General features: G+C 48.5%; 1 protein-coding gene across 1 annotated transcript in view; it reads left to right on the top strand.

Annotated features, from left to right (window-relative positions):
• NOM1 (nucleolar protein with MIF4G domain 1) overlaps positions 1–25,221 on the top strand; it is a 294,420-nt gene that overhangs the window by 231,836 nt on the left and 37,363 nt on the right. Inside the window, exon 8 of the mRNA XM_085631969.1 lies at positions 17,650–17,782. Coding sequence (XP_085488095.1) covers positions 17,650–17,782 — 133 coding nt within the window. The remainder of the gene's footprint in view (positions 1–17,649; positions 17,783–25,221) is intronic.

Raw genomic sequence — 25,221 nt, 5'->3', positions numbered from 1 at the left:
CGTTGTGGTTGGTAGGCGATCTGCTGAGGGCCCGACTGCGGGCTGGATCTGGAGGCTGGAGGGGATCTGTGCTGATCTGTTGGTGGGGATGACACTGGGCGTGGGGATGACCTTTGGAGACCGGCTGCGGTGAGCGTTGTGAGTTGGCTGCAAAGTAGGCATCCGGACCCCAACGTTGGATCCAGTGTACATGCGGAGCTCCTGTGTGGTGGCGGAGGCCTGCCGCGGAGCACCGGACCGGGAGGGAGTTGTGGACCCTTGCTTGTGAGTGGCAGCGGAGTGTTGAGGTGCTCTACTAATCATGGGGAAGCATGACTCTAAGCAGCCGCGGCTGAACTTTGACCAGAAGCGGTCCACGAGGCAGCTGGATTCGGAGGCGGAATCCCGTTCGGAGGAGCGGCGTGACCAGGGGGCGGAGGATCATGGGGAGGATCTGCGCACACTGATGCTCGAAATGCGCTCTAGCTTGTGTACCATTGACACTAAACTGGATAACCTCACCAGTCAGTTAGATTCAGTGAAGACTCAGGTGGCGACGCACGAAACGTGGCTGGATGCATTGGAAACTCGCCACTCTGAGTTCCATGACTTTCAGGTTGAAACTAAGGATCAGCTGCTCCACATGGATAAACTGTTGAGTATCATCCGCGCTAAGAACGAAGATTTAGAAGCGCGGTCGCGGCGCAATAATCTCCGCGTCACGGGTATTCCGGAGACAACCGCAATCTCTAAAATGGAAACCTACATCACAGATCTCCTGCACGAACTGTTTGACCCTCACCTGTCTGCGGTGTTTGTTGTGGAGAGGGCACACCGCTCCTTGGGCCAAAAACCCCCGGTGGGGGCGCCGCCCAGGCCTATTATTGCTAGACTTTTGAACTACCAAGATCGGGATCTGGTCCTCAAGCTGGCCAGAGAGCGTGGGAGCATTTCGCATAAAGGCAATAATATTTCCTTCTATCCTGACTTCACCCCGGCGGTGCAGGCAGCCCGACGGGAGTTTCTTCCTGCGAAACGTGTTCTTCTGCAGGCGCAAGTTCCGTACTCACTCCTCTATCCTGCTAAACTTAAGGTGTGATTTGAGGGGACAGCCCACATCTTCACGGACGCCAAAGCGGCGATGAAATTCGCTAAACATGTGGGTGGGAAATCTGGGAAACTTCCCCGGAGTGGAGCGGAGACTGCTGAGGGCAGATTGAGTGACAATGATTGACCGTGGGACTCGTAAGATGCATTTGTGTGGTTAGCTCTTCTTGCATTTTGATGGACTCCTATATAGCCGGGTGGGGGGTGGACTCGGGCACTTTTGCGCCTCATGCGCTGCTGCCGCATCTACTATTAATTTCCATTTATTCTGGTCTGGGCGGCTCATATCCCCTGCAGTTCTTCTGGCCACCCTGTTAAATGCAGGGCTATAGCCGGCATAGCTGCTCCCCCTCGGGAATGTTCCCTTATTTTTTGTATGTCGTTTGGGGGGTACTATTGGGGATGGATATCCTACGACCCGTTTGGGGGGTTGGAGTGGGTGGGGGTGGGTTGGTTGGTGGTGTGTGGTTGTTCTATGCCAGAATTTCAATTGTATGCTCTGGGACAGCTGCTCTCTGCGCAGGGAGTGGGCGTCGTCAACATGTGCTGCTTGGCTTTTGCATTGTTAGTGGGGGATGCCTATGGTAGATAGAACGTTGAACTGTCTGACCTGGAATGTTCGGGGGTTGAACGACCATCGTAAGGCGAGATTGGTACACGCTTACTTGGTGCGTCACTGTGTGGATGTCTGCCTATTACAGGAAACGCATTTAAATACTGCTCCAGCTCAGAGATTGCGACATGCTAGGTGGGGAATGTCTATTCGGCTGTTTATTCTAATTATGCCCGTGGAGTTGCTGTGCTGATTCGTCGGGGGCTGGATTGGAGGGAAGTCTCTGTGCAGTTTGACCCGGAAGGCAGATATGTGGTGGTGCGAGGCCTGCTGTGTGGCGTGTCGGTGGTGTTTGTGGCTGTGTATGGTCCCAACGTCGACTCCCCCTTGTTCCTTCATAAGCTATGGGGGCAGGTGAAAGCTACCGGTTGCGATACAGTGATATGGGGCGGGGATTTTAATGCGATACTTGATGATGCGGCAGATAGGAGAGGGGCGGCCCGTACACTTAACCCCCTGGCTGGCTCGGCATTGCGGGAGATAATGGCGGACGGGGCGCTGGTCGATGTGTGGCGTAGCAGGCATGAGACTCAAAGGGAGGGCACCTGTATATCGGCGCACTGTGGTGCATGGTCGCGCCTGGACTACTGGCTGGTGTCGCGTGACGTGGCCTTGTGGACGGTGCAGGTGGAGCATATGCCCCGGTCCCTGTCTGATCATGCCCCCTGTATGTTAAAATTGCTGATCCCTGGGGGTTCGCGCCCGGCGGGCTCTTGGAGGCTCCCGCCTCATGCATTGCTGGATGATGCTTTCCGGGAGGAGATTAGGACGGATATCACTGATTACTTTGACCTGAATGTGGGATCGGTGGTCACTGAGGCTTCTCTGTGGGAAGCTTTTAAGGTGGTTATCCGGGGCAAATGTATAGCCAGACAGGCAGGGGTGCTGAAGGCAATACGGGGTACCCTGGCGGCGTTGGAAACAGATATAAAGGGGCTCGAACAGACGTTCTTCACCACTGGTGAACCTGAGCAGGCGGGACTGTTGAAATCTAAGCTATTGGCGTACGAAGAGGAGGCACTGCGGGAGGTGAAATTTCTGGGGAAGTATGCAGAGGCCAGAAGATATGGTGAGGGTGGGAGACCGGGGAAGGTCTTGGCCGGCATGGTCAGACCGCCGCGTCCTGTGACTTACATACACGAACTGCGCACTGAGGCTGGCGAGCTGCTGCATGGCAGAGGTGATATAGTGGATGCATTCTCTGGATTCTACTCCAAATTATATACTAGCACCCAGGAGCAGTGTCCGGAGGGGCTGGAATCCTTTATGGATTCAATAGCGCTGGTGTGGTTTAACAACCGCCATAGGGAGTACATGGACCTTCCGATCGACGCTAGCGACGTGGCGCAGGTCATTAAGAGTCTGCCGCCCGACAAGGCGCCGGGGCCTGATGGTCTGACCACGCTATTTTATAAGGCGTACGTGGATGAGCTGTCGCCCCGGTTGCTGGCTGTGTATGAGGAAGCCCTGGGGACGGGGGTATTGCCTGCAACCATGTGGGAGGCTCTGATCATTACACTGCTGAAGCCGGACAAGCCTGCCGACGACCTGAATTCCTATCGGCCCTCATCCCTGATTAATGTTGATGTAAAGATACTGGCTAAATTCCTGGCTAACCGGGTGCAGCCTCTGCTGCCGGTGATAGCACTCCCTGACCAATCGGGATTCATACCGGGTAGATCGACCTCCCACAACTTGCGGACAATTTTCTCCGCATTGCACTACCTGCACCCCGATGTCAGGGCTGCGGTGGTGTTTTTAGACGCCACCAAAGCCTTTGATACTCTCGAGTGGCCCTACTTATTTGCTATTTTGGAGAGGAAGGGCTGCAGCACACTGCTTCTCAGGAAAATCCGTTTGCTCTACACTTTACCCAAAGCCAGGGTGCGAGTAAATGGCCTAGTCTCTGCACCATTCCCCATATCGCGGGGCACGAGGCAGGGTTGTCCTCTCTCCCTGCTGCTATTTGCTATAGCTATGAAGCCACTGGCAGCCCATATCCGCCAACACCATACGGCAAGGGGGATTGGCTTCAGTTCTAGGAATCTCCTTATATCGCTGTACGCAGATGATGTGACTCTGTACCTCATCGATCCAGCGGACAATTTGGATCCCGTTTTGCTGGAGTTTGTTCGATTTGAGGGGCTTGCGGCCATCTCTGTAAATTGGTCCAAGTCGGTGATGTTTCCCCTGACGGATGGCACCGAGGTGGTGTCTTCTGAGTACCCCCTACGTTGGGAGGCTGACGAGGTCAAATACTTGGGGGTCTGGATTAGTCGTAACCTCCAGGCTATCTGGAATCTTAATTTTGGCAGGGCGATGGTGTGGCTAGGTGAGAAAGTGAAGCTCTGGACCTCTCTGCCGCTGTCCCTCACGGGGAGGATCGCGCTGGCAAAAATGGTTGTTCTTCCCAAGTTCCTGTATCTGTTTGTCAACATACCCATCCCCCTTACATCGCATTTCTTTGCCACTCTGCGGTCCCACTTGGTGTCCCTGGTGTGGGCGGGCGGCCAGGCTAGAGTGGCTTGGGAGGTTTTGACGCTGCCATTGACCCAGGGCGGCTTGGGAGCCCCGGATATGAGGCTGTACGCTTTATGCGCGCAGGCTCCGTTCCTACACTTTTGGACGCATCCCACTCCCTTTCAGCCGCACGTGGCGGTGGAGCGGGACGCTGTGGCGCCCCTCCCCTTGAATGTGGCAATATGCGCTACAGCGAAACACCCTAGATTGGATGTTGACACAGCGGGGGCTTTGTTATGTGCGTGGGAGGGATTGCGTAGGAGGGCTGGGCTTCCGTTGATGTATGCCCCCTCGATCTCACATAACCCGCTGCTGCCGTGTTTGGCGGACGGAGTGGCGGGGTGCCTTGGCGAGAAACTACACCTTCGTACGTTTGCAGATCTCTTCCCAGATGGTCGGTTCCTATCCCCCCCGTTGCCTGTGGAGGGCGAGACGGTACCCTTCTCCGAACTCTTTATGTATCATAAATTGAGAGCGGCCTGCCGGACATTGAGTGGGGACTTTCCTGCTGCACCGCCGACCTTTACAGCTTTGGAGGTGGTGGTAAGTTCCCCGTCCCCCCGTAAATTGGTCACTCGTATATATCGCCAAATACAAACCATGGCTCCGGTGGCAACGCCTAAGTCCCTACAATATTGGAACGATGAGCTTCAACCCGCGGTCTCTGAGGAGCAGTGGGACTTCTGTTGTGGGCAGCTTACTGAGCTTTCGCCCAACTATAGGTTACGTCTCATTCACTTTAAATACCTGCACAGGTTCTATAGAACCCCTATCAGCCTGCGGAAAATGGGGCTTCGTGAGACAGATGAGTGCTGGAGGTGTGGGCAGGCCTCGGCTTCTTTTCTTCACATTGCGTGGTCATGCCCGGAGTTGGAAAGTTATTGGACTCGGGTGTTTCACTTGACGAACCAGATAGTGGGTCGCTCGGACGCCCTGTCCCCTATGCTCGGGATACTGGGATATGTCAGAGATACCCCGCCGAAATCACGTAAGCTGCATGCGCTGCTCCTTCTGTTCGCTATGCGTCAAGTGGCTATGCATTGGTGTAGACGTAGGGTGCCCACAGTGAAGGGCTGGCTGGCCGATGTAACGTATGGTTATAAGCAGCTCAGCACGTTTGGGGAGTTGCTGCCTTCTGCATCGCGTCCCCGTGATGTTTGGGATCCATTTGTGACTTGGGCTCGGGAACGACAAAACTTGGAGTCTGAAGAGGGAGGTTTGACTGTTTGATCTCGCTGGGGGGGGGGGGCTGGATTGTGGGAGTGGTGTACTGAACAAGTTGATTCATGACCTTGTGTGGCGCCTCTGACACTAACATGGTCCTGTGTAGTGGCTGTGCGGTCCTGTATGTTTGCTGTTTGCGGGCGTTGGTTCCTCGTGTATTGACCCCTGGTTCTCCTACATTCAGTGCCATTGTTTACATTGCCTAATTTACAATTGACATGTTGACTGCTACCTTCTTTTCTCTCCTATGTATGTCACCCAGAAGCATACTGAATGTGTTTGCACTATGATGTAACTGGCAGGTTCTGTTGGTTGTTCTTTTGTTGTAAACATTGCAAAATGTTCAATAAAAAAAAAAAAAGATTCCACGTGAGAAGCCTTAACTGGGGCGTGATTACTTTGTCACTCATCCCTGTGTTTGTGATTTGTCTTGTGTCTGGCCCTTCCCACTTTATAGGGTGGGCATATTGTCCCGGAGGAGGTCACACATTTGTACTGCTGTAACATTTGGGGTATTTCTACGTGTACCTGTGGCCTAAATTAAGTGTCTCTAGTTGTTTTAGTATAAAAGGCTGCTCGTGACATCGCCTGCTGACAAACCTGAAATTCTACTAATCTATTATTAAAGTACTTTAAAACTAAACTATCCCTCCTCCCTGCATCTCGAGCTTGAAACTACCTGTGTCCCCAACTCTGCAGAGCGCCTGTTGTCCCTCCCCAGCCTTAACTTGGGGGGCAGAGTCTCAGCCTCTCCTGCATCCCCTTCCCTCAATAAAATTTTACAAAGCTAGGCACAATATTACTTGATTAGTTCATATTTCTATAGTGAGCCTTGTACTGTTTGGTGCACAGTATCTATCTTGTTCCCCTGCTCCGCTCGTCAAGTCTTGAATTCCGGCATCACGATCTCAAATTTACTTGCTTATCATACTATTATCCTCTCTGATTTCCTGTACCGCTGCTTCAGTTGTGAGAGTGTTCGTGGAGGTTCTCAGGGGTGCTCTGTAGTTCCTTACTCGGGTGCAGATAGATCTTTTTGCTGTGGGTTGCATCGGTTTTATTAACGCTTCCCGGTTCCATTGTTCTCCCCTAACGTCTGTCTCTCTTGTCTTTAGCGTCTCCAACTCTTCTCCAGCCCTCTAGCCACTCGAATGCCTCCTCTGGGGTAGCAAAGAACCAGACTTTCCCTTTTGCTTCAACCCTTAGCTTTGCCAGGAGTAGCATTGCATATTTTAGGTTCCTCTCCCTCAAAGCTTTCTTTACTTCCAGAAAGTTACGTCTCTGTCTCTGGACCTTTAGTGTGAAGTCTGGGAAAAATTTGATTACACTGTTCTCACAACGCACTAATGGTGCGCTTCGCATTGTTTGAAGGATTGCATCCCAATCACGGAAATTGAAGACACGAGCCAGTATCGGTCTCGCTGGTGCCCCAGGCCTCGGTCAATGGAACTTGGTGGGCATGTTCTATTGAAAAATATTATTAGATGTCTTTGGGCTGAAGCGATTTTAGGATTTAGTCTTCAAAAAATAGGTCTGTTGCTGGTCCCTCGGCTCGTTCTGGTATCCCTATTATTCTGACGTTATTGCCTCTAGACCACACTTCATAGTCGTCTAATTTGGCTTCCATTTCTTTGCTACGTTCGGAAAGTTCCTGAACTTGCTTTTTAGGTCTCGCAGACCTGCGTTGCAGCGCGCATGCGCTGCTCGCTCTGCGAGACTTCTTGTAATCAGGATATTTTGGAAGCTCCGCCCGTTATTCTGATTCGCTTGCTTCACTGTTTAGGCTAAAAGCTGGCTTCCCATTGCAAATGAGGCTTTTTTATTACCGCCCTGTCTCCTTCACGGACGGCCCATCCGGACAGGATCTTTTGCTTGCGGCTTGACACGGTCTCCTACATTAGTCGGTGAGCACTTTTTTTCTTTATTCGCGCAATGGCGACAGCTTGTATTTATAAATTGTATGTTTTTAATTACTTTAATAAGCGCGGCGCCCGCTAGGGACACCGCGCTCACTTTATTTATATTTTACATTGTTTGTTTGTTCTGGCTTATGGAAAACAACACCGGGACAGTTTTCTTCCCATAATCGCGAGGCTCGGATTTCCCTGAGGCACTTCCCAGGTGTTCTGCTTGGGTTTTCAGATCGGGTGGAACCCGCTCTACAGAGCCCTTCTGACCCAAACCAGAACGTTACCCCCTCCCTAGGGCCTTTTTACACCTGAATGACCACATATATATGTACCACCTAAGGACAGGAAATTCCTATTATATATATATATATATATATCAAGACCTCACAGCCCAACCACAGTCTCGCGGCCTTCAGCAGACCCAGAATCTCCTACCCAGACGGCAGCAACACACAGTCTCGCGGCCTCAGTCAGACCCAGAATCTCCTACCCAGCCGGCAGCAACACACACAGTCTCGCGGCCTCAGGCAGACCCAGAATCTCCTACCCAGACGGCAGCAACACACACAGTCTCGCGGCCTCAGTCAGACCCAGAATCTCCTACCCAGACGGCAGCAACACACACAGTCTCGCGGCCTCAGTCAGACCCAGAATCTCCTACCCAGCCGGCAGCAACACACACAGTCTCGCGGCCTCAGGCAGACCCAGAATCTCCTACCCAGACGGCAGCAACACACATAGTCTCGCGGCCTCAGTCAGACCCAGAATCTCCTACCCAGACGGCAGCAACACACACAGTCTCGCGGCCTCAGTCAGACCCAGAATCTCCTACCCAGCCGGCAGCAACACACATAGTCTCGCGGCCTCAGTCAGACCCAGAATCTCCTACCCAGACGGCAGTAACACACACAGTCTCGCGGCCTCAGTCAGACCCAGAATCTCCTACCCAGACGGCAGCAACACACATAGTCTCGCGGCCTCAGTCAGACCCAGAATCTCCTACCAGATGGCAGCCTTAGCACGAGCTCATCCTATTATTACCGTAGTACATGACAGGGGAATCGGGATTACTATATATCAGATCACACAAAGACTATTAGTTGAGCACAACCTGTTCTCTAGTTCGAGGGGCTCGTTTCCCCCTCATCCAGTTACCACTTACCTGACCAGGATTAACCTCTGTTCATGTTGAGTTAACTCTGACTAAAAGAATAGGCTATCCTCCTATACAAAAATACACAACACATGCTAACTCACGACAAGCTAAATACTTTATTTAAATGCCACATGCACATTCGCAGAATACATCATATATATATAACCTGCAAGGAAAGTGAAAGGTTAAGTTATACACTTCAAAGAAAAAGGGGTCGACATCACCTGAGTTGTATGTAGCCTGTGCTCAATGGTCATCTAGGTTCCCTTCTCCCTCTGTGCCTCGGCTTCGCCTGGAAGTCACACCTCCGCAGTCGCGGATCTACTCCCGTCTCCCTCTCCGAGTCACTGGAACCTCTTCCTCATCGGCTACTCTCTCCTCTTTAGATTCAAGTTCGTCATCTGTCTTCCCTGGAATAAGTAGTAGCTTTTCTGCTAACGGCCAGATGCCGCCTATGGTCTAGAAGCAAGTGCCCCTATCTAACTCAGACTTTCACTAATATAGAGGTGCATTCTCTCATGGAAATTTCCAGCTCGAAACCTGCCGCCCACCAAATTCCTGTACCTCCCCGTGCCAAGGACACGTTCCCAGCCGGCCGGCCTGATGTAGTGTCTTCGGCAGGGGAAAAATACACTCCTTCGATAAGGGCCGGCCTGAACCGGTTCTCTCCGAGCGAATAACACCTCATAACTAAAACATCGCCCCCCCTCTAGAAGTGTCCCAAGCTGCCGGAGCAGAAAGAAAGATGGAGTCTCTCCTGTCTGAGGCCTACCAGGCCTGAATTCAGCACGACTCCATGAAATACCCTCACTATAGGGCAAGTTATCCTCGATGCTAACGAATCTATCCCCTAGGCTATGTATGTAGGCCCTGATCTATGGGTAGGAGCACGGGATTGTGTCAAAGTGTCTAATAGATAGGCCCTATTCACTACTCTAGTCCTTAGACTTGGATGGAAAGAGACTGAAGTCATATTGATCGCTCTACAACACAAGAAGGCCAGGAAAATCGAGCAGTACACCAGGTTAGCAGTGGTGCCTCCGGTAACATGCATCGGTGCCTTCCCTCGACCCGGAAGCATCAGCTGAGCTGCGTACTTTTGCCCCTCTCATGGCCTTTGGTGGCATTGGGTTCACTGGAGAAGACGTTCCGGTCCAAACGCGCCAAGCACCAGGTAAACCTGGCTATTTTCTTCTATTCAATCCTACGCCCCTTTTGAAGCCGCCCAGTACAAGAAAACGGTACTTGGTAGCAGAGTTCTCAGCAAAACTTCCAGTTAAAGAACGAAAAATTTGTATTAAAAGTCAAACTTTGGACCCGCGCACGGGATCCTAAAAACAATTACTTATGTTTTAGGTGCTAACCAGACGTGGGATTTGACGATCTTATTCGTTTACCACATCCGCAAGCTCCGACTGAACAAGATCAAATCACAGGTTCCACTGGGCATGTTTAAATAATCCTTCAATGACCCGCTGGCACGCAGCGGAACTGGAAAATTCAAGAGTAGTCTGGTGGCGATAGTGTAGAGCCAGGAGCAGGACTCGTGGTGCTAGACTGGCCAGGAAGTCTCTCTTACCAGTATTTGTGTGAGTTGATTAATGTGTATTTCAAAAAAGAGTGGCGTTGTAATCGGTTGGTGTCTAAGTATTTTGGGCAGGTGGCACACTCTAGGCGAGGGAAAAAGCAGAAGAGTTAGAGAAGGGGCCATGGCAAAGATGATTAGTGTGGAATTATTTCATAGGAACTTCCAAAACCGGACTGGGGGGGGGGGGGATCCACAACATGCAAAGGAATAATACACAAGACTCCTGTATACAGAATACAAAAAGACGTATACTAATGAGAGATGGAGTCGCGATAAAAGCAGAGTTTCTGCTAGGGAGAGTTCATTTTCTAAAGGGAAAACGGATGCAAGCAAAAGGCAGTGAGGCGGGGAGTCAGTGACTCAGTGCCCCCTCTACACCCCCGATCCCCTCTTGATTAAGCTGTGCTTCAAACTCTTTACCATACATTACATAGTTTGCGTGAAGAGGGCTTTGTGACACACGCAGCCTTCTCCTAAAAATTCAGGTCACTGCACTCGACCCTCAGCCCGGCCGCCATCTTCGCCCTCCTCCCCTCAACCCTGCTTCAATCAACCACACAATTGTGGAGCGCCCGCGGTCTTATTTGAGTTTGGTGCTCATACAATATCCACGACACCAGGGAAAGAATTGACATGTGTCACTGCAGAGTCTCAAGAACTAATTAACATTTTTCTTGTTGTCGTGCTCAATTAGAGTACATTTTCTAGCAAGCCATCTCCGCTCCTCCCCCGTCCTTACTTGCACCCACCTCCCACACTACTCTCACGTCGAGGCTGCTTCCACCAACCCGCTGCCCCCATCAGAGCACTTCAAATGCTTTCATTTTTCAAAGGTGTAAAATAAATATTTCATTAAAGCCACCTCACTGGGGTGAGACGAGACACAAAAGAGTGTGCATGTCTGCATGAATGTGTTTCTGAATGGGCACATATGCGTACGTATGTAGGAGTGCCTGTATCTGTGTGTGTGTGTGTGCGCTTGTATATGTGCATGTGTATGTGTGTAAATGTATTTCCTCTAGGTAATGCTGTACATGTTTGTGCACGCTTGCTTCTGTGCATGTCTATGTGCACGTGTGAGTCTGTGTATGTGCGCGTGTGAGTCTGTTTGTATGTGCTTGTGTGTGTGAATCTATGTATTGGGCTGCAGGTGGCTGTGTTCCCTAATGTGTGCATGTCTGTGTGTGCGTTTGTGTTTGTGTATGCATGTTTCTTTGTATCTGTACTTGCACGTTTGTGTGTGTCTATCTGTGCACCTATGTTTATTTTGAAGTTTTTTTTTATTGCACATAAGAGGCCCAGGGGGCACTTTGTACTCATAGTCCTTGCTTACGAGAAGCAAGGCTGGCAGTAAAAGAGGCGCAGTTTCTGCCAGCCTTGCTTCCAGTAAGCAACAAGTATAAGTACAAATTGTGTGTTTATGCACCGCTTGCAGTTTTTCAAAACACATAAATAAAAGGCATTGTCATTTGCAATGCCAATAGCTCAAACTCTCGCAAATGCGAGACCTATTGCATTGCAAATGCTTGTTAAGAGTAGCCGTGTCTGGCTGTAGATCCGCTGTCTTTTCCTCAACATCCGTGACTCTCGAGCTCATTTTCCTGAGTTCTGCCCTGATCAGGGAGACCTCTGTGCTTTAGGAGTCAATTCTGGAGTCCAGTGAAGTCTGCACTCTGTTAAATGTAAATGTAAATGTGCAGGAATTTATATAGCGCAAATCACCAAGCGGTCTCTAAGCGCTTGCTTAGGGAACCCGTCCTGGTTGACCCCTGTGAGATAACCCGGCAGGGCATCTGCAAGGTGAAAGCCAGGCATCCCGCCGCGAGGGGCCCATGTGGAGATTAAGCAAGCTATTGCCCAGAGTCGCAGAGTGTGAACCCATGAATCGAGTATGCACTGGAGCGAGAATTATCGAGTCCATGGACATTTATGGACTCAAGACCCAGCCGAGCCGGGAATTGAACCCTGGTCCCGGGCTGACCTTAAAGGCCACGTTTGTGTGTGTCTATCTGTGCACCTATGTTTATTTTGAAGTTTTTTTTTATTGCACATAAGAGGCCCAGGGGGCACTTTGTACTCATAGTCCTTGCTTACGAGAAGCAAGGCTGGCAGTAAAAGAGGCGCAGTTTCTGCCAGCCTTGCTTCCAGTAAGCAACAAGTATAAGTACAAATTGTGTGTTTATGCACCGCTTGCAGTTTTTCAAAACACATAAATAAAAGGCATTGTCATTTGCAATGCCAATAGCTCAAACTCTCGCAAATGCGAGACCTATTGCATTGCAAATGCTTGTTAAGAGTAGCCGTGTCTGGCTGTAGATCCGCTGTCTTTTCCTCAACATCCGTGACTCTCGAGCTCATTTTCCTGAGTTCTGCCCTGATCAGGGAGACCTCTGTGCTTTAGGAGTCAATTCTGGAGTCCAGTGAAGTCTGCACTCTGTTAAATGTAAATGTAAATGTGCAGGAATTTATATAGCGCAAATCACCAAGCGGTCTCTAAGCGCTTGCTTAGGGAACCCGTCCTGGTTGTCCCCTGTGAGATAACCCGGCAGGGCATCTGCAAGGTGAAAGCCAGGCATCCCGCCGCGAGGGGCCCATGTGGAGATTAAGCAAGCTATTGCCCAGAGTCGCAGAGTGTGAACCCATGAATCGAGTATGCACTGGAGCGAGAATTATCGAGTCCATGGACATTTATGGACTCAAGACCCAGCCGAGCCGGGAATTGAACCCTGGTCCCGGGCTGACCTTAAAGGCCACCATTATGTCTTGTAGTGTTATACTTTCTGTGGAGGCTGGTTCCGAGGCGCCGGCTGCAGCTTCTGCGCTTGTATTTTCTTCCGCTTCGGTTTGTTTTGTCCAGGCGTATTTCTCCAGCTTAGCTTGATGAGTGTTTTGGCCTCCTTTGCCGCCTGTCATAGTGGCGGACATGTATTCGGTACTAAGGTCGCAACGGTCACTGTTGTTCTGTCCCCTCCGGGTTCTTCTGCCGCCTGCCTGTTCGTGCCTTGGGGCACTACGCGGCCTGTCGGTGCCCCCTGGTGAGACTGGGGTGAGGAGCCTGGGGGACCCCCAGCCAACGATCCGGCGCAGCACTCTGTATCAAAGTGAGAGTTGATTCTCTGCGTTTCGGAGCTGTGGTAGTGGTCTTGTTGCTCACTTTAAAGTAAATCTTTCTATGGGGAAGGGGGTGCTTTTGCTCGACTCTGATTTCAGTATCCAGCAGGGAAAGCAGAGTTGTCCCTCCCTGCTCCTTATGGCCGTGTTTGAACTGCTCAGGTCTCGGTCTGCCCGGGAAGTATGAAGCACCCCTTCAGCTTCTCCTACTGACACCTTCTTGCCCTACTGCTGTTGCGGGGACATTCTCCTCCCCCGTCAGTGCCAACTTTCCTCGTGATGCAGCCTTCCCCTTCTTCCAGAGCGTGTTCCGCCCGTTCTAGGGCTCAGCTAGTGGCCACTTTCTGTTTGGGTCTCCCAACCCGATGGGTCAGCCTCTATAGGTCGCAGTCTCGCCCTCGATAGACCATCCTTCCCTCCCTGGTCTCTTACTGGCATTTTTTTATTTGAGGCTCCGTCTCTGAGGTGTCTGCATCTTACTCCCTGGGCCTGGCTGATGTTTCTCCCGTTCTGAGTGCCGCGCTGGATTTCAGTCCTGCGACCGGCCGTGACCTCGCACTCTTCCCTTGTGCCGCCTCGCGGGCCTCCCAACGCCCCGACCAGCACCTTCAGCTCACCTCGGTCCAGTGGGGATCCGACAGCGCATCTGGTCCCGGGGGGAGGTGGGGCCTTAGCCACCACGCGTCTCCTGCTCCTGCGCTGGTATCTCACAACCCAAGTCCCCGGCTGACGGCCACAGATCCGGCCCCACCACGGATCTCTTTGCTTGCTCCACGAAAGGCTCACTTCCTCTGCCTCCATATTCTGGAGTAGTTGCACTTTCAGCGACGTCTCCTTTTGTTCGCCTAGCGTGGATAAATGCTCAGATTTTTACAGTTAGAGGGTTTGGGGATCGGGAGCTTCTCTAACTATCGGCCATCTTGCGTCACTGCTGGCCACGCCCCCCGTCAAATGAACTTTTGTATTTTTTGATAGACCATCCTAAAGTATAGATATGTACCTACGAATAAACTGGCGCTTCATGAAGAGAGGATAGTAAATCTTCAGACACTTACGAGCCTGTCAGATCTGCTACAGCCGTCGGTTCTCTGCAGTTCTGAGTTTGTTGTCTCAGTCACAGCCCTCTTGCTTACCAGGCATATTGCAAGTTAACAATTTTCATGTGCAACCAATTAGGATTTTCAACAATGATCCCTGAACTGAGATCAGGGGAGGCCGCCCCTTCTCCCCAAGCGACCATTTGACTTGCATATCTTTGGGCCAGCAGGCAACAGGTGAGCAGTAGCCGGCCATTCCGTCTGCCTTCCTACGACAGTGAGTTGAGCCCTATTTCCATGACGCCTGCTTTACTTATACATTCATTTTACAACATGTCGTAAAACTGTTTGTAGCCATCGTCATGTGAAGAACTTCAGTTTTGCTTCCATCCAGAAGTCTTGCTTGCTACATGCCCAATTTCATGCCTGACGCCCTAGCCTACTGCTCGGCGCCGCTTCCCTTGGTTTACAGTGACAGCAGCCTCTGTCTTGGCAGGCTCTTGAGCTTGACAGTGCCTCTGTTCTCAGTCTCTAATGGATGGTAGTGAGTCTCTGGAAAGGCCTTTGTTGAATGAACTGTTTCCCTTGGCAGGCAATCGTGCAGAGTATTGGTAATGGTGGCTTTGTTTGCACACTCTTGTGGACAGCAGTGGTGACTGCCTTGCCAGAATTGTGTGCATGTTGGTGGCATCTAACCGACAGTCATATGCTGTGTTGGTTCCTGGGAAGGCTTTTTGTGCACTCTGGTGGCGTCGTATTTGCAGGCTCCTTTGCATTGCCTTAAACGAAGCATTTGGGGGCTCCTATGCTTGACAGTTGTGTTGGCTCTCTTGTCAGGTGCTTGCACACAGTAATGCTGGCTCCCTTGGAAGACTGAGCTATCAGCAGGCGCTTATACACAGCTGTGGTGATGCTTTTCATGACAATTACTTGTGGTGATTGCACAGTAATGTTGACTCCATTAGCAGACTCTCGTACACTGCAGTGGTTAAAGTGATGCCTCCCATGGCAGGTCATGTACACACTAGTGGTGACTCAATTGGTAGGTTGTTGTGTAGAGAGCTGGAGCTTACGTGACAGACCCTTGTGTGCAGTGTGTGTGTGCAGTGCTGATGGCTCATTAACCACACCCAAGATGGCAGCACAAATTTGTGTATGTGCGAAAGTGCCGACTTGTACTTTCAAAGTTGCATTCCACCGTGTAGAGCAGCATTAAAGCTGCCGTGTAATGTCCGCCAACATGAAGAAGATTTACAACTATTGCTGTTCTGCTTCTTTCTGAACTCCAAGCAGGCCCACAACTTCCACTGAAAATATATAGGGACCAAACCCTGCTGTCAGCTCTGTTAGATGGTGGAAAGGCGCTGTAAAGCGGACTCACTCCACACACCAGCTGCGATCATCAACTTGTCTAAACTGTTGGGGTGGGTGGGGCACCGGTAAATTCTGCCACGCGGCGGTTGGCAGAGTTTTTGCCAAACTCTGCGTAGAGTGGCAAAACTCTGTGAACTCAGCCGCGTAGAGGAGTTTGCCGCCCACCCCTAGTTGTGACCTGAAGGTAGACTTCTTGTGTAACATTTAGAGGTGAGAGAAGTGTTTGTAAAGTGTCTTGGTTAGGACTAAGAATGAATTGCCTGGAGTGCCTGTCCTCCTTACCTAGTTGTCTTGGCTCTCGTGTCAGGCCCAGCCCTTTCGAACCCTGCTGTTATGAGCCCCAATGTACCCCAATATAGGCCTAGGTAGCTGCACAACCTTTTACCTACATTTGTCTAACCATGCTCTACATAACCGCTCTGGAGCTGACCTTTTACCTAGTTACGTGACGAATAAATATTGTGTGGTTTTCTTCGAAGCCTCATTTATTATGATTGATGATTCTTAGTATCATATCGTAATCACCTGCCTGCAGGATTACCATCTTTGTACAATAACTCGGTACAAAGGTCACCGCTATCGTCATCCTTGGATGACAGGCCCACAGTACCATTACAAATCTAGGTAGAACCCCTGAGGGTACCTTTCTGGTTTAAAAGAAGAACATCTTCACTGGGCAACCAGAGGAGAAGCTTCCATGCTGACACAAGCCACTGAGATTCCTGCACGTAGAAACTCCAGCACTCAGTGGTCTGACATCCCTTGGGGTGTCCGACTCGAGACCAAGACGGGGTCCTTCGTTCTCTCCCATCAGGCAATGGGGTCGGTCTTTCCTAGGGGATTCTTTGCTTTACACCTACATACATGCTAGGTACACTTAGGTACACTTAGCTAGGGTTTGCATATTAGGAGTACACTTGATTACTGCCATGTATCTATATGCCTGCATATATTCACTGTGTTAGCACCATGGTAGAATTATACCTTCTATTTACTCTGTTGGTGCTCGTAATTGTATAAATCTGTTTTTGTCTAATTGTTGTTGCAGCACTCGTATTTTATACCAGAATGACGCTGATTCAAAAAATGCTTATTGAAAACGTCCCCATCGTTGATTCTGCTTATCCCTTGGAGAAGTGAGCACGAGTGATTGAGGATCAAGGGTTGTCATGTTCGATAGTTGCCAGAAACTGTTTGCTTCTTGGTAAGGTTAGGGAGCTCATAGTGGCACTGTGAGTAAGCTGATCTAAAGGCTAACACATCATTTGGGGGTGTCTGGAATCAGTCTGAACACCAATCCCTTAGTTTATGTTGTCTAAATGCCCAGATCCTATATAGATTAGTAGAAACTACATGACACTGCATTGCTGCTGATCTTCTGCTCCTGAGGTCCAACTGCAGTCAGACCGCTCTTTCGCTCGCTTTCTTCACCACTTTCCGCTTTTTTTTCTCTGACATTTTCTCTGCTTTTTTGCACTTCTTTTAGGTCTATTGTAAATGCATTTTGTTTGGCAAAGTAAGGTCAGCATGACTGTTGTGTGAGTTATAAATCGTTGGTTTATCCATAACTTGTGAATTTGTGTTTTTTTTTTCGTTTCAATCATACATTGACTGTAGTTCTTTAATTCAATTCATAAGGTTTTAAAAAATAAATAAAACATGAAGGATTATAACCAAATCTCACCATAACTTCACTTTAAACTGTTTTTTTTAATGAATTCATAGACAACAAGCAGCAGTTCCCTGTGTTCATTCTGCATAGAGAGGTTTTCGGCTGTGCACACTGTGCAAGCTACAGATAGTGTGGACAGGGTGGGGGGTGTACAGTGAAAAAGTGGTTCTTGGTTATGTAATCCCGTTGTTTCAAGTCATATAAATATACTGAGGAAAGCATGTTGAAAACCATGTTAAAGAAAATTAACGCAAATTATTTTGAGCTGTAATCCAGGCCTTTCTCGTTACCAGTGGTGTATGAGAGCTGTTAAAAAGGAGGTGGACCTGGTGTTAATGTTCTTGTTCTGGCTTCGTAGGCTGGGCCTCAAGGATCAGCAGGAGAGGGAGATTGTACACATTCTCATTGACTGTTGCCTTCAGGAGAAAACCTACAACCCTTTCTATTCTTTCTTATCTGCCAAGTTCTGTGAATACGACCGACGGTTTCAGGTGAGTTTTTTGCAGTGAAAGAAGTGGGACAATGATGTCTAAATGTTCTGTTTTGTGTGTCCAACTTTATCAGTAATTTTGTAGGTGATCTGCTCTTTTTCTTCATGACCTGATTTTGATATCGGTAAACATTCTGTCCATCCCTGAGCCTGCACTTCTGTTGACGCAGCACCATAGGACTTATAGCCTGGTTACCTAGTAGTTTGCCTAGCGTGATCAAAAGGAGTGAATTTGGGTTTGGGGTGGGGCAAGGTTGCAGGGTACACTTTCCATCTTCTGCTTCCTAGCTATTGTGTTGTCGTTCAAGTCTTCTTTAATGGTTACCTGCTCATATTAACAAGCATTGCTAAGCCAATAGTTCATGCCCATGTGAGATCTATTGGCTTTTTGGAGCGGGCTGGTGTGGAGTGGCATTGTGTGCCGTGAAGTCGAATTGTGTGCCGTGAAGTCGAATTGTGTGCCGTGAAGTCGAATTGTGTGCCGTGAAGTCGAATTGTGTGCCGTGAAGTCGAATTGCGTGCCGTGGAGTGGAATTTTGTGGACTCTTGTCTGACTACTACTTCTACCTGCTCAGTTTTCATTTGCAGCTGCTTGATCTTAACTTTTGATTTATATTTTTCTTGGCTTTTGATTGAAGTTTAATGCAAATGCTAAAATTCTAATTGGCATTTCCTTTTTATTTATTTGGTCTCTAATGATTCCATGCCTTTGCCTTCTTAGCTGTATGTACAAGAAAGGGATGATTGTGGTGCTCAAATCTCCACAGCTGTCATTCTCACTCCTACATAAGACTACATTTTTGAAGGAAGAACATGCCTCCTCTATCCCTACTACCTTCTTATGAATATTCCAACTGGCATGTCATACCATCATTATCTAACACCCTCTAACCCTCCACATCAGCTTTGCTAAACAGATTCGGTATGAACATGTAAGTGGCCTTTTTATGTTTTCACCTGCTTCCTTGGCCTTCTCCATAGTATGTTATAGTCCCTTTGCAAGCTTAAATGACTGTACATCAAGGGCCAACTGCTTCATACTTTCATAGACTGCTGAAGCAGACATAGAGGTTATTTTTAGGTATTGTATTACATACATTTTACTTGAACAAATATTTGCAATTGTAACTTAATTTAGCTCCTTTATTAAATCAAATGCTAGCATCACTGGAATATTAAGGCTACTCTAGAGTCATTGCTCTTAAGTAAGTGCAATTGGCAACACTTGTTTACAGACTGAGTGCGTTTAAGGCACTGTTCTCTGGTCTGCTTCCTGTGATCTATAAGTTGTTGGCTAGTACTTTTCGATGCCAACAATGGCAACAAAAGCAGCTCTAGTAGAAACACAGAAAATGCTTTGAAGCAGAGCCAGGTTTCGAACTGTGCAAAGGAAACACTGGGGTTTGTTCATGACAGTGGAAGAAGTTCCCCCAAGTCCAGGCCCAGCAGGAGTTTGTTTTACAAGACTTTCCAGTAGAGAAGAACTATGGTAAGCTGAGGCTCATTTCAAACTTTAAAAAACTAAGCAAATTTCGGAATATTCTCATATATCCACTGTGGTATAAATATGTGTGCTTTTATTATAAAGAATCAATTTTTCTACTTTCGTCCCTAGGTCAGCTCACAAAACATTCTAGGTATTCAAGGTAGGCAAGTTCTGGGATCGGCACAGCTCCAAGGTTTTTCACATAGGTCACAGAACAGTGGCTGATCTTCCGAAAAAAATGCTTTGTGGAGTGTTCACTATCTTCATGACTGACTCCTGACGGGTGGTGTCAAGAAAGAAGCACATCTAACAAGAAGGGAACACCTTTGGGCTCTTCATTAGTCTCTGTTTATGGTTATGTCATTCCCATTTTCAGTGAATTTTGGAAAGTCAAAGTTGGTGATGAGCCTGGAGACTGTATTTTAAACATCTGCAGACTTAAAGAAAGAATAAGAGGTTAACTGCTGTATTGACCTAATTATTTAAAATCGCTTCCCATTTTAAGATCAAAGCTATCTCAAAAGCAGATGTTACCTGAAAGATTCTGTTTAGCACTTCTATGGGTTATCTTTTAGGTTTAGTCCACATATGTGTTTATAATGCCAGAGAGCACTACAGCAATCTAGTAATCTAGAAATTTATGATCAGGTAATGTCTGATCTGGATGGTGGCCATGATTGTCCACAATTGAGTACATCAGTTTTTGATAATCCCTTTATTCTGTTATTCGACATTCAAAAAGATTATCCAAGCTGATGTTCTGAGCAGAACTTCAGACCAGTGAGAACAAACCTAGTCATCCTAGAGGACACCTTTAACTTGTTTTGGCTATCAAGAGAAAGATATGCTGAGAAACAAAACACTCACAATTTGCAATTTGGATTCAATAATGAGATCTGATAAGCACATTCTGAGGACAGGCCTGATTAGGCAGGGCATTATGCTATTTTTACTGAAACTGAGATGGCCGGGAAGATCACGAGGTGCAAGTTAATTTTAATCCACACTTCCCCATTATGGCATGGCCAGTTCTGGTTCACAGATCTGCTTCTTTCTTGATTCCCAAACATGCTTTCAATATGCTAGAATCTTCTGCTCCCTGTGCATGCCTTTGGTTGTTGACATATTACTAACAGCTCAGAACTTGTAGTCTGATCTTTAGCAGATTTGATAATGAAGAACTAGGCTACTTCATGAGCATGATTTGAAAGGCTTGCGGTTGTACTGCCATAAAGGTAAGAGGTTTGCCATGTGAATAAATTCTTATATGCTTTTGCTTGGACGGGTTGCCCTTCAGTATTACGAAAAACCTAGGGCACTAAGAGGAGAACACTCCCCATGTGTCACAACGGCAGAGAGGAAATCTCTGGTGGGAGTACGTCCTCGCGTAGTAAACTCTAAGTCACAATGAGTACCCCAAATGTAGAGATAACAATAACTAACCCTGGTTAGGTATGGGAAGATGATTACTGAAGCATCCTAGTTATTGCCCACCGGGTTGTCGGAAAGGAAAAAATTCCTTTTGTTTTAATTACCCTCACACACCCTAGTGGTGTCATGCTTCATCATCGGGTCACCCTGACTTCTAAAGGTCAGGGTGGGCTCACCTGTATTTCAGGGAGCTATTAGAAGATGTGGCCAGGGGGTCTTAAAGATTAAATATCCTCAGCTCGTTCCCGGTATCCCTTTATTCTTGGAACCGTCTGGGATATTAAAATTTACAAGCATATAAAGGGTCACTTGTATGTTTGTGGTCCTATGACCCTAGTGCCAACATGTTTTAGCCCAACTATTGGCCCAATGTGTGTCCTGGGCCTTCTTCAGGGCTATAGATAAAGAAGTTCCCTCCCTGGTGAGAGCAGAGGATAACTATCACGCTACTCCTATTTTTTTTTTTTTTTAAAGGGCAGATAGCTGCTCCTTTGTGAGAACAAAAGACAAACTTATCTTTGGTTTTCAAGAAATAATCCCTTCTTCTCCAACTGTAGTGAAAAAGGAGAGCAAAAAGAAGAGAAAACATAACGTAACAACATTTTTGTAGTGACCGTTGCTTCCCATAGGTGATGTGCTTATGAGGTACACCAATGCTCACGAAACAAATTAACCTAGGCTTAGGTTACCTGTGGGAAAGTGAGAAAGTTCTTGTGTCAAATGGCTCGTTGTAAAGAAACATTTGTACGCCTGATACCTGAAGATACATGAGAAGAACAGAGTTCTGGTGGTTTGCCAGGCTTGAGTATAGTAGTGATGGTGGCATACCCGAGGTCCACTGGAAGCGTGCCAATACGTCATATATCCACAAAGAGATTCAGGAGTTGTGGGTATATGAGAGACTAGAATCTCTTGTAGAATTCTACGGGGATGCCATTAGGGACTGGTGTTTTTTACCTGAAGCGGATGCCTTAATGGCAGCCTGAAACTCTTCGAGGGTCAGTGGGGCATCTAGGACTCCGCTGTGCATATCTGAGGGGGTGACCGAGCACATAGTCTGCTATTGGACAGGTTTATTCCAGGGACGGTGGGGCTCTGCAGCTATAGAGGGCACAGTAATAGCTCATGAAGGCCTCAATAATCTCCATTGAGGCACAGACCAGACACTCCTTCGGAGTGCAGGTTTCTGGAATCATGTGAGTGCCCTCCTACTTCTAGGAAAGTTTACGTAGTGGGTCGCGACACTGCTCGTCATACTAGCAAATAGCCCCAAAGAATTCTGGATAATGTAGTGGCAGCGGTGAGTACGCCTATGCCACGAGTATGTGAAATAATGCCATCCCTGGACACGTGTTTCGAGGTAATTGCCTCTCGTCAGCAGGGAGCAGGTAGGTATGCGGGGTGCCAAGTAGACTGCCAAAATATATAGGTAAAGTACCTTTCAAGGCGCGCAGGTGCAGACACCAGGCTCGTCAGCCCAAAGTCGCTCGAAAGAGCTTTAAATAGTTTACGTAGTGGGTCGCGACACTGCTCGTCATACTAGCAAATAGCCCCAAAGAATTCTGGATAATGTAGTGGCAGCGGTGAGTACGCCTATGCCACGAGTATGTGAAATAATGCCATCCCTGGACACGTGTTTCGAGGTAATTGCCTCTCGTCAGCAGGGAGCAGGTAGGTATGCGGGGTGCCAAGTAGACTGCCAAAATATATAGGTAAAGTACCTTTCAAGGCGCGCAGGTGCAGACACCAGGCTCGTCAGCCCAAAGTCGCTCGAAAGAGCTTTAAATAGTTTACGTAGTGGGTCGCGACACTGCTCGTCATACTAGCAAATAGCCCCAAAGAATTCTGGATAATGTAGTGGCAGCGGTGAGTACGCCTATGCCACGAGTATGTGAAATAATGCCATCCCTGGACACGTGTTTCGAGGTAATTGCCTCTCGTCAGCAGGGAGCAGGTAGGTATGCGGGGTGCCAAGTAGACTGCCAAAATATATAGGTAAAGTACCTTTCAAGGCGCGCAGGTGCAGACACCAGGCTCGTCAGCCCAAAGTCGCTCGAAAGAGCTTTAAATAGTTTACGTAGTGGGTCGCGACACTGCTCGTCATACTAGCAAATAGCCCCAAAGAATTCTGGATAATGTAGTGGCAGCGGTGAGTACGCCTATGCCACGAGTATGTGAAATAATGCCATCCCTGGACACGTGTTTCGAGGTAATTGCCTCTCGTCAGCAGGGAGCAGGTAGGTATGCGGGGTGCCAAGTAGACTGCCAAAATATATAGGTAAAGTACCTTTCAAGGCGCGCAGGTGCAGACACCAGGCTCGTCAGCCCAAAGTCGCTCGAAAGAGCTTTAAATAGTTTACGTAGTGGGTCGCGACACTGCTCGTCATACTAGCAAATAGCCCCAAAGAATTCTGGATAATGTAGTGGCAGCGGTGAGTACGCCTATGCCACGAGTATGTGAAATAATGCCATCCCTGGACACGTGTTTCGAGGTAATTGCCTCTCGTCAGCAGGGAGCAGGTAGGTATGCGGGGTGCCAAGTAGACTGCCAAAATATATAGGTAAAGTACCTTTCAAGGCGCGCAGGTGCAGACACCAGGCTCGTCAGCCCAAAGTCGCTTTACCTATATATATGGCAGTCATCGGCACCCCGCATACCTACCTGCTCCCTGCTGACGAGAGGCAATTACCTCGAAACACGTGTCCAGGGATGGCATTATATTTCTATATACTCGTGGCGTAGGCGTACTCACCGTAGCCACTACACTATCCAGAATCCTTTGGGGTTATTTGCAGCATGACGAGCAGTGTCGCGACCCATTTACGTAAATTACTAATAGCTCATTCGAGCGACTTTGGCTGACGAGCCCGGTGTCTGCACCTGCGCGCCTTGGAAGGTATTTTACCTATATATATGGCAGTCATCGGCACCCCGCATACCTACCTGCTCCCTGCTGACGAGAGGCAATTACCTCGAAACACGTGTCCAGGGATGGCATTATATTTCTATATACTCGTGGCGTAGGCGTACTCACCGTAGCCACTACACTATCCAGAATCCTTTGGGGTTATTTGCAGCATGACGAGCAGTGTCGCGACCCATTTACGTAAATTACTAATAGCTCATTCGAGCGACTTTGGCTGACGAGCCCGGTGTCTGCACCTGCGCGCCTTGGAAGGTATTTTACCTATATATATGGCAGTCATCGGCACCCCGCATACCTACCTGCTCCCTGCTGACGAGAGGCAATTACCTCGAAACACGTGTCCAGGGATGGCATTATATTTCTATATACTCGTGGCGTAGGCGTACTCACCGTAGCCACTACACTATCCAGAATCCTTTGGGGTTATTTGCAGCATGACGAGCAGTGTCGCGACCCATTTACGTAAATTACTAATAGCTCATTCGAGCGACTTTGGCTGACGAGCCCGGTGTCTGCACCTGCGCGCCTTGGAAGGTATTTTACCTATATATATGGCAGTCATCGGCACCCCGCATACCTACCTGCTCCCTGCTGACGAGAGGCAATTACCTCGAAACACGTGTCCAGGGATGGCATTATATTTCTATATACTCGTGGCGTAGGCGTACTCACCGTAGCCACTACACTATCCAGAATCCTTTGGGGTTATTTGCAGCATGACGAGCAGTGTCGCGACCCATTTACGTAAATTACTAATAGCTCATTCGAGCGACTTTGGCTGACGAGCCCGGTGTCTGCACCTGCGCGCCTTGGAAGGTATTTTACCTATATATATGGCAGTCATCGGCACCCCGCATACCTACCTGCTCCCTGCTGACGAGAGGCAATTACCTCGAAACACGTGTCCAGGGATGGCATTATATTTCTATATACTCGTGGCGTAGGCGTACTCACCGTAGCCACTACACTATCCAGAATCCTTTGGGGTTATTTGCAGCATGACGAGCAGTGTCGCGACCCATTTACGTAAATTCCTACTTCTAGGAAAGCCAGTAAATTAGTTTACTGGCCTTTGTTCAGATATGTGTGTAGTAGCAAGTGGTCCTGCTACGCAAAGCAGTATTTAGGAGTTTCTGCTGTAGCGTTTTGCGGAGTTCATCTAAATGCTGAATAGTACCTGGGGTAGGGTCTGACATTGTACAGTCTCCAGCACGAGTATTTAGCATTCAAGCAGGGCTATCTCTAGTTCCCTCTTGTGCTTCATGCCCCAGACCTCCGCAAATGCAGTGCCTTTAAAGCGTCACGATACTGACCGTTCCGCAGGAGCAATATGGTAGATACTAGGTCCCTACACCTCACCAGTTACTCACTTTACCTAACAACGTCAAAGTGCCAGTGGGAAACTAGGGGGAGAAGGGAAGAGAACAAAGGAGAAACGCTAACCAATGTTCAGTTCAAGCACAGGACACAGTGGTTTGGCGACACTCTGGAATGGAAAATAGAAAATATGAAGAAGTACGTATAACTAAACAAATATCATGTATCTCTTTATCTACTTTGTATTTTCCCTTCTCCCGATTTATTGTTCAACTGGTG

The sequence above is a fragment of the Triturus cristatus genome, chromosome 10 (assembly GCF_964204655.1).
Source record: "Triturus cristatus chromosome 10, aTriCri1.1, whole genome shotgun sequence".
NCBI lineage: Eukaryota > Metazoa > Chordata > Amphibia > Caudata > Salamandridae > Triturus > Triturus cristatus.
The sequence above is the reverse complement of the archived record's forward strand: the minus strand, read 5'-3'. Positions and strand labels throughout refer to the sequence as shown.